Here is a 10,000-nt window from a genome sequence, read left to right as displayed (position 1 = left end):
TAAAAAAGATGTTGATGTATCCAAAAGTCCTAGCTCTTTTTGATCATTGAATTTTAATCTTCACCTGGTATATTTTTTATACTGAATGACCAAAGTGTTATTTTTAAGTTGTGTCAGCGTGGGTGTTGTTTTACTTGATGAGAGGGATGAGGAGTGGAAGAAAAAAATCACTACTATTTTTGTCATGAAACTATCCACAAATTAGTATAAACTAATATTAGACATAACTTTAGTAAAGGATGAATCCTAATGTCATGGTCAACATCAGGCTAAAGTGATGAGTTATTTGCATCAGAGGTACAACAAGTGGTTTCAGTTAGGCTTTGGTTATTACTTCCCTGACACTCGTGGGAAATGCCATATGCTTTGAATTTTTAGCTGTGTATCTTGAGTTTTTATGAGAATATTTTGGTATTGATGATATCTTAATTTTTACTAAGGTACAGTTTTTCCTGCTTATTCATGAAGAACTCTTTAGCGTTACATTGCAGGAGCTTCATTTTGACCATTGGAAGCCAAGGAAGTATTGATATTATAGTATTGTAGGGCCTTGATCCATAGGGTTCTCTTCAACTACATTCCCAGAATACAGTATTAGTGTTATATTATAAAACATACGCATACAAAGGATAAGATGGCCTTCCGTTTCATTTACAGAATTTTAGTGGCCTGAATTGAGGTATTTTGAATGGTTATGTGTTGTTAGCAATTGTGCAGACTGTTGACTTAAAGGTTGTGTGTTTTGAGTGCCAATTGCTAACCAGATAGATATGGCATCTGATCCACAATACAAGTATCACACTCCATGCCATATTTTTGTTGTGTTATTTAAATTTTTAAGTGTCAAATTTTTACTTTATTTCTGATTCAAAGTTTGTGTCAAATTTTATATTTTATTTAGAATTCAAATTTTCAGGTGTCAAGCTTTTTTATTTCTACTAATGTTGATGTCATGTAGTTTGATACCTACAGCTCAATAATAATGCTGATGCATTCTTTCCATTATACTTATGATAGTTTTCATTGTTTTGTGGAAGTATTTAAGATATACAATGCAATGCTTTTATTATTACTGAAAGTGTAAATAATTTGTAATGATGCCAAGTTTGTATTTTGTTGGTTGTGTTTTGTATATCCTGTTTGTAGCTCAAGTTTGTGGCAAAAATGTACAACGACAACAATGACAGTAATTTCAGCAAGAGAATCTCACATTCCAGCTGTTCATATGTATATTTTGATGTTTGATATGCTGTAGTCATGTACTTTAAAACCAAAGGCCATGATTGTGTGCTTTCAAGCATGCATTTACAAAGTATTGTTGTGCCTTCAGCTGGTGGATATGTATGTAGCTGCTAAGTCCAGACACACTAAATAAATAATTCAATCTTTATTTGTAACCATATCACAATGGGAGATAACAATTACCTACTTAAAAAATCTTTGTTATCTGGCATGATATGACAGTTTGGCAAATTATATAACCTGCATTAAAGTCTTAAAAACACTGGTGGGTATACACACACCGCGTAGTGTAGTGGTTAGCACACTTGACTCACAATCGAGAGGGCCGGGTTCGAGTCCCAGGGCAGCGAGGCAAATGGGCAAGCCTCTTAATGTGTGGCCCCTGTTCACCTAGCAGTAAATAGGTACGGGATGTAACTCGAGGGGTTGCGGCCTCGCTTTCCCGGTGTGTTGAGTGTGTCTATGAGCTCTGAGCTCGCTCTGTAATGGGGAAGACTGGCTGGGTGACCAGCAGGCGCCTGAGGTGAATTACACACACACACACACACACACACACACACACACACACACACACACACACACACACACACACACACACACACACACACACACACATTTATAAACTGCTCTAGTGTTCATATTGAGACAAAATTGTCTTGTTTTATCAATGTATTACACAATGATGAATATGCTCAATAGCTTTCATTGAAAGGCTTTGATCATTGTCCCAGAACTATTAATGTATGATAGGCAAGGAATACCCAAGTGACATCAATAATTTGTTGCAGCCGCTAAAAGCAAATATGAAGTTATGATGAATGATTATGAATTAGAAACAACAGTTGATACATAATAATCAAAGGAAATTGTGTATGAGTAAAGAAATAGCCATTGTAAGTTTACACACACACATACAAAATATATATATAGTTGGTAGAAAACAGGCATGGATAGGAAGAGTGAGTGAGGCTTACATGTAATGATTTGCCAGGTGTAAGACAGAAAAAAAAAAAAAAAAAAAAGCTTATATGTTTGTCTGAATGCATGTCCTGTATCATTTGAGCATGTTGACCGAGGGTAACAAGCCAGATTTTCTTGCATATCTTTTGGTTTCAAATAGATCCATCCATTCCTAGTTGATCTTTCAAATATATAAGTACATAATATTTTTTTTACTTGTATACATAGGTTACACTGTATCAATTTTAACTTTTGATAATAACTTGTTAACTCAGACTCAGTATAAAAGATATGTTAATATATTTTGTGTATTACTGACCTCATCTTGTAAGGCAAGGTAATGGCTTCCTAGTAAATATTAATTCATTAGCAAAGAGAACAATGTAATGTCATCTAACCATTCTGGTCAATAATTCTTGACAAAATTTGAAACTACAAAATTAATCATAAAAAATATGGAATGCAGCAAAATGGGAATAAGTAAGTGTGGCTCATCTGAAACCCCACTTTGAACCGACCTTTGTGTCACGTTTATTGACTTTTAAAAGGCCTTCGACTCAATGAGCCACCCCTCCTTAGTAGCTGCGACCAAGAGGGCACCTTAGCTCACTGAGTATAAGTATTCTGTACAGTAAAGTGCAAACTGATATAATGGGGGACACTTGTCCCATCAGGAGTAGAGTACTTCAGGGGGGACACGTTGGATTGGGCACTCTCCCAAGTGCCAGCAGATGTTGGGGCATGTCTAGCTGGAACCCCCTTAAAGGCCATTTCACACCAGAGACGAAGCACATGATGCACAAGACATGAAGCTGTGTGGCTTAAAATTACCTCAGTGTATTTCCAATAGGAGTGTTCACTCCGGATGTGAAACTTTGGGACAGATACCACCCATACCGTGCACACCGATTCCAAGATCGCTATGCAAGCGATTTTTCTGGCCATAGAGCATCGATGAGTCATGCCCCTTGGGACTCCTCCCCTTTGTGCTTTTGTCTTCAGAGGCATACCTTTTTTTGATCCCACTGACCTGACTCCTCAACTCTCCCTCACTCACTCACTGTCCTTCACTGTGAACTGATGGATGTCCTGTAGTTGGTGCATTGCTTCTTAATATCTTGTTCAATGAATGATAAAACTTCCGAGAACTGAGCTGGAGTCAGTTTGAAATACTTTCCAAATTTTCCTCAGCCATTTCTAGGTCTTAAATAAGATGATGTTCACCACATTCCAGTCATTTCCTATTTGCTGGATTCACCCAATTCCTTTCCTCTTATTATTCAAAGCTAAAGATAACATTAATAACTCCTCTTCCTCCAAATCCTCTTCTTCCACGTCAAGAACTGTCAAGTCAACCAGCCTCGACCACAGTGAATGTCTCGCCTAGCATTATGCCTGGTGTGAACATGCCCATAGCAACCAAAGTCAGCCCAGTAAGTCTGGAGACAGGAGTGGTTGTGGGCCAAGCTGAGCCAAAGTGGGACCTCACAGTCTTAATAAGGGACCAACAGTCCCTGCCTCCCCTCAAACCTGAGCAAAAGCTGTGGGCAGTAAAGCTTGTAATCATCCCCAAACACCAACACAGCTGGGTGTTGGGAATATCTATGAGGGGCACCTTAGAGCGGTATGATCGTGAATTTGTGAAGAAGGCATAACATCTACCATGTATTTATCTATTTGTGTATTACATCCCCAACATGTTCTACACTAATACCTGCAACGGAAGATTGGGGGTGCCATGGTTTACTGCTCTAGTGTCTCTCCTTAGGAGGGGAGCTCTAGAAAGATCAGCTAAGACCCACGACACAAGGGTTGCGGGGATAGCAGAGGCTTTACTTTCCATCTCTGATCTAACGTCCAAAGAGCTGCACGAGGCTATGGCCATGCACCATAAGACCCAGCTTTACACTTCCACCGATGATAGGGGCCTCTCAGGAGCAGATGAGTCTCCACTAACTCATGAGTGGGTGGATGATGGAACCATCCTCATGAGAGGCTCCAACTACATCAATGCTATCAAGACCCACCTCAGGATGATAAACTCCAGATTGAGGTCCTTGCAGGACCTGGGGTGTGGTAGGTCTGAATCCCTCGGCCACATAATCTAGATCTGCCCAAAACTGGCTCAAGAGCAAACACACTGCCATGATCAGGTATTAAAGTTGCTGGTGGAACAACTTACCAACATAAAGCTCAACATCATTAAAGAGCCAAATATAAGAACTGCAGCAGGAGTGATGAAACCTGATGTGGTACACAACCGGGAGACACATACACACGGCATAGTGTAGTGGTTACCACACTCAGCTCACAACGGAGAGGGCCCAGATTCAAGTCCCAGGTGTGGCGAGGCAAATGGGCAAGCCTCTTAATGTGTAGCCCCTGTTCACCTGACAACAAGTAGGTATGGGATGTATCGAGAGGTTGTGGTCTCGCTGTTCTGGTGTGTGGAGTGTGGTGTGGTCTCAATCCTACCTGAAGATTGGTCAGTATGAGCTTTGAGCTCTTTCCATAATGGGGAAGACTGGCTGGGAGACCAGCAGGAGACTGTGAATGCAATACAATATAATACACACACACACACACAATAATATATATTCATTTCAATTATTTATAAAATTTGTTTTAATGTGTGTGTGTGTGTGTGTGTGTGTGTGTGCTAAGAGAAGCTAAGAAAAAGAGAAGATCAGTGAGGGAAGTCATAAGCAATTTAGATTGACCTTAACCACTCCCTGAAAATTCTCTCTTTTTCTATTATTATTATTATTATTATTATTACTAGTATTATCATTATCACTGTTCTCATTATTATTGTTGTTATTTTTATTATCACTATTATTATCATTATCATTATGTATGCATGTTTTGTCTGTCTGTCTGTCTTTGCTTCTTTATTCTTTCCTATTTGTCTGTCTATTTCTCTGTAATGTCAGCAAGGTTTAGTTTAGGTGACAAAGACAGACAGATAGACACACAGATGACAGACTGCCTGACAGATGACTGGATAGATGGACAGAATGACTGTCAATGAAAAAAACAAACAAACAAACAAACACACAAAACAAACACACACGTACACACACACACACATTAATGAGAGAGAGAGAGAGAGAGAGAGAGAGAGAGAGAGAGAGAGAGAGAGAGATGGGAAGGTAATGTGGGGGCTAGTACTAATCCCTCCTTGACTTTCCTCCTCCCTTCTCTCCATGGTGGGGGTTGAAAGCCGCTACCCAATCACAGGGTACCTTTCAAACCTAGCTGTGGAAGTGACTGATGAATGTTTACTGGGAGCCTATTTAGAGAAATGATTACCGTAAATGTTTTACTCTTGTTTCAGCTAATTCCTTGAATGTGATCCTGCACATCTAGAATGAGGTACATACACCATATAAATAAAACTGATAATACATGTCTCTTTAATGTATGACTTGCACTATTACAACACTCCTGCATTCTCCATCATAAAAAAATATTCAAGTAGATATTTTCTTAGAAGCCTAATGATAGCCAGCTACCATGAGTGAATCTTAGCACCGCGCCACCACTCGCCGTGCTATCCACCGACACGGGAACTCTGCCAGGGCTGGAACTGCAGAGATCTCCAATGATGTCCCTGGGAAAAAACCAAGGAAAAATTCACTAGTATTATTTCTAAGTGAGTCATTGTGTTATGATTCCTAAACATTTAAATTTTGTGAAATAAACTGCTATCCTCTTATAGACTGGTTACATCAAAGACTGGTATATTATATTAGCCCCACAATGTAAACTCAAGTTCTTAGTGTTCATTATCCTACTTCCCTTTTGGTGAATCAGTTTTCTGTAAATTCTGCACTACCAAAAGATTTCTTAATGGTGTAGTTGTTCTAGATAATCACACAAGTTAACTCTAAAAACTCAACCACAGAGGCATCACACAGTATCATTGACCACCTGATAAACTCACCCTCTGAAAAAGACTCCTGGATGTCAAAGTTCCTGAGGGAAACAGTATCGAGGAAGGCGTTGCGTCGGTGGAAGAAGACGGTCTCCCAGGTGTTGCAGCGCACCATCCACAGGGCAAGGCCACTCTCTTCATTGAACAGCTTGAGTACGTTGCCATGACCCTCCCGCAGATTGTTATTCACCTCAAAGGCCTGTGGACATCCACAGACCACTCCATTACAGCCATAACAATGAGATTTTCAAAGCACTCCTAATATTACTTTGCCTTGATATTGTGAATTAATCTCTATCTCTAACTCTTCATTCTGCTACTTAATGCTAAACTCTAGGATGGTCTACGTTATTTCCTGTTTTCAACCCAACTCCTGCATCTGCTTCTTTTGAGATGAGATTTATCAACTTGTAACTCAGCTTAAAATTTTTTGTGGCCATTGCATGTCATCTCTTCTAAATAAAATTTTATTTAGCAAAGACTCCACTTACTCTTAAATTACTTGCAGAATGCTTACATTACTTTGAGAAATAGCTAAAACAATCTTCCCTCATTCATCAAGTTACCTAGAATTGCATAAATGTAAGCACACAAATTTAGCTCTACAACTTTGCCTCATCCTGGCCTAAGTCCTTAGCAGGTGTGTACCCAAGCAAGACCTATTACCTTGTACCCCTGCTTGTCTATGAGGCCTGGCGGGAGGCTCAGGGTTGGGAACTCATCATAACTGCTTGGTGTCACTCCTGATAGTGTGCTGGCTATCTCCTCCATACCAGGGTCACTTGTAGCCCCTCCTGTGTAGCCTAGCAGCCCACCAAGACCCATGCCTGAGGATGAGAAACCAATCAATAAAGAAGAAATGAATAATGAGAAGGTATAATTAAAATTGTAATGAAAAACATAAAACCAAATAGAACCAGGTGAACACCTAATGTAAAATATATAAAATTATTTACCAAATGAAAACAAAAGTCACTGTAAGATAAACACCATCAGCTTAGCACACATACCACTAGTCTCCTCACTCGTCCATATGAATCCTCATCCCTACACTGCTACCCTGCCACCCTCCCACTCACCTATTGGCCTTTTGCCCTTCCATACCAGAGTGGCAAACCAGTTACAGTTGTAGTTTTCATCACTTGGCTCACACATCTCAGCATCAAACTGCAATGGGTCGTTTTCACTGAGGAACTCTTGAAGACTGCGCTTGCCGGTCAGCCGTTTGCCGAAAAGGAAGAACTTGGAGCGCATGAAGAACACTCGGTTCTCCTGGTGGGTGAAAGAGGAGTGACTGTCTTCGTCCTTATCATTGTTCACTATACTAATTTTCTCATGTTAGGTTGAATGGCTCATGAATGTGTCTGACTTCTCTGCAGTCTCAGATGATGTATGTGATGTTCCTCTTGCTCTTGACACAATAATATGTTCATCAATCACACTAACTACAGATGGAGTGCACTTTCATTGTGAAAGAGTAATACAGGTAACTCTTGATTTACGTGTGTTTAATTTACGCGCTTTTATTATTGTGCGACCGAAAAAATATTATAATTAATTTTATTTGCGCGATTGGTTTGCTTATACGCGATTTGACCCAACTACATTTTCAAAATGAGCGCCAGATGCAATTTCAAACTGCGTGCCAGAGAGTTCCGCAGCTGGCCAATAGGTGGGAGCTCCGCTGCTCCTTCCTCTTCTCGTACCTCATTTGCAGTCTGCCAGCACTGAATATAGATGGAATCTCTTCAATCTGCCTATGATTCACCAAGATGGCATGTGGGGTTATTTTTGATAAGTGGATTTTTGATAAAATGGAAAAGCTCAGAGGAATATGGTGACTGACTGTGGTGTGAGTGGTGAAGACAGTGATGCAGTGAGTGTTGTGTTTATGTATTCTTTGTTTTGTTGTTTTCTCTTATTATTTTTTGCTTTCTCTTCTTATTTCTTGCTTTTCCCTTTACTTTAAATACACTTCTAGTACTTAGAATGGTAAATAATTTAGCCAAATAAATAGAGTATTTTGTACAACTTTTTTTGGACTACATCCCACATCCCCCCTATTATCTATTGTTTCTTTTGAGAATTACATGTTTGCTTTACGTGAATTTTTATATACATGATGCCTCTTGGAACGCATCTATCGCGTAAATCGATAGTTACCTGTATAGGTAAATGAAAAAACATATTACAAGATGTTTTTAAAATCCAAATTAAATGATTTTTAGTGACCGTAATGTACCAACAATAACAGAATGCTTGTGTACATTATAAACTACAAGACTACCAGTTGCTTTCTTTGAGTAGTAAACGTACCTCTTCATGAAAATCAAAGAGGATCACCCCTTTGCCAGGATCCACCTCTGAGATATACCCACTGCGGTTGATGACTTTGGTGCTGGGCTGCACAGTTGCCTCACTTACAGGCTCCTTGCTGGCCTTAGCAGCATACCACTGGCAATTGTCACTTGACTGCTGTATAAAGAACAAATTAATTTCCTCAATCAAGTGAAGAAAAGCAAAGACATCAGGAGAGAGGACAGAGATATAGCAATAATGAAGAAAGCATGAGAGGCATAGTTAAGATGGTGTGGTGTTTTATGCCTCCTATGGAATGAAAAGTTCAATGTAGCAAACTTGCCTTATCGTACACATGGCAGTGAAAGTGCACCACATCCCCTAGGCTCAGTTTGTTGGCAAAGCTGTCAGTCTTGTCTAGCAGCTTACCCTGAAAGATGAGGCAATATGATAACAAGCTTTGACAGGTGTTGGTCTTGAAGTATTTGTCACTTGTGTGGATAAAAAAGTCATGTTAATATGCAAATATGTAACATAATGATTTCTATCTTTAAGGTTGCAATATTAATAAGCCGAATATTATCAACACCATTATACACACACACATACCTGGTGAATGAAAGACTTGACCCACAGCAGCACACGTTGGACCTGACCATTGAGCAGAAAGGTGAGTATTGCCTTGCCTGGCAGGAACACCTCCTCCACCAGTCCCGTCTGGTGGAACAAGTACTCTGCCATTGTCTCCACACACAAACCACCCACTCAGGGACTCTCAACTTACGCCTTAAGGAAGTGTCTGAAAGGAAAACTATATTCGTCACTGCGGCCCAACTTACTCTGCTACTAATTCAATACATTGCCAATTAAGCCTGCCCCTCAATTATGCTACAGGAATAAGCTACTCGTTGGTACAGTCGGTCTTCCTTTCAGTCAACTGCTGCCCTTCATGTGGACATTTTGTTTAATATGGAAAAGGCGTCCATGTAATATACAAGCATGGAACTTATATGTAGAAGGTTCGGTAACTTCGGTGACCTTGCCGTACACGTAAAAACAAATAAAATAAATAAATAATAAAAAGGGGTTAAGCACGTGTCTAGTATGCCTATAATTGAACTCAAGGCCTTCTAGCTTATAACTCACCTTATTATTTATGGTTGAAGTAAGAAACTGGTGGCAGGCGATAGGACGAATAGCTATATAGTATGTTAGACGAAGAACAGTCGTCTTATCAGCACTTTTATAGCTGTCTCATGGAAACTGTTTAGTGTTTACATTCCTTTTACCAGTTCGTCTTGATTCACTTCATCTTTTTATTTACTTAACTTATTAAAAAGTTTCTTCGATTATTTGTTATTCAGCAAAATATTATTAGTTAGTAAATTAATAATTATATACTACAATAGTTATATTGCCGAAATGGTATAGTAGTAAATATATAAGAGTATACTGATGTAAAGCACTAAAGAGAGAAAAAAATGTACCCTATTATTTCCATTGATTAATTTAGCTACATAACATTATAAATATCCAAACTAAACACAAAACAAACAAACACTG

The 10,000-nt window shown here is 39.2% G+C and overlaps 2 protein-coding genes across 5 annotated transcripts in view; one reads left to right on the top strand and one right to left on the bottom strand.

Moving 5' to 3' along the window:
- Positions 1-1,390, top strand: part of LOC123506364 (contactin-like) — a 28,778-nt gene extending 27,388 nt beyond the window's left edge. For all 3 annotated transcript variants that reach the window (XM_045258407.1, XM_045258409.1, XM_045258408.1), the window contains exon 26: positions 1-1,390. This exon is cut by the window's left edge and continues 1,277 nt beyond it. The gene's annotated coding sequence lies outside the window, so the exon portion shown is untranslated.
- Positions 1,391-5,601: 4,211 nt separating this feature from the next.
- On the bottom strand, positions 5,602-9,741 carry LOC123506363. 2 transcript variants are annotated; one of them, XM_045258406.1, is made up of 8 exons: positions 9,584-9,741; positions 9,047-9,236; positions 8,781-8,867; positions 8,456-8,611; positions 7,219-7,411; positions 6,806-6,966; positions 6,149-6,338; positions 5,602-5,815 (listed from the first exon to the last, which is right to left on the bottom strand). In XM_045258406.1, the coding sequence occupies exons 2-8, from the start codon at positions 9,176-9,178 to the stop codon at positions 5,730-5,732; spliced, it is 1,005 nt and encodes a 334-aa protein (XP_045114341.1). In that variant the 5' UTR covers positions 9,179-9,236; positions 9,584-9,741; the 3' UTR covers positions 5,602-5,729. The 2 variants fall into 2 exon arrangements, with proteins under 2 accessions (XP_045114341.1, XP_045114340.1); XM_045258405.1 differs by having other exon boundaries at positions 8,456-8,614; positions 9,584-9,740.
- Between the last annotated feature and the right edge of the window lie 259 nt (positions 9,742-10,000).

Source organism: Portunus trituberculatus, chromosome 19, assembly GCF_017591435.1.
Source record: "Portunus trituberculatus isolate SZX2019 chromosome 19, ASM1759143v1, whole genome shotgun sequence".
In the NCBI taxonomy this organism is placed as follows: Eukaryota; Metazoa; Arthropoda; class Malacostraca; order Decapoda; family Portunidae; genus Portunus; species Portunus trituberculatus.
The sequence above is the reverse complement of the archived record's forward strand: the minus strand, read 5'-3'. Positions and strand labels throughout refer to the sequence as shown.

Coding starts and splice junctions, on each gene's coding strand:
- LOC123506363 (XM_045258405.1), bottom strand. CDS start 9,178: ATGGCAGAGTACTTGTTCCACCAGACGGGACTGGTGGAGGAGGTGTTC. Junction 8,868..9,046: donor TCAAGTCTTTCATTCACCAG/GTATGTGTGTGT, acceptor CTCATCTTTCAG/GGTAAGCTGCTAGACAAGAC. Junction 7,412..8,455: donor TCTTTGATTTTCATGAAGAG/GTACGTTTACTA, acceptor TTCACCCACCAG/GAGAACCGAGTGTTCTTCAT.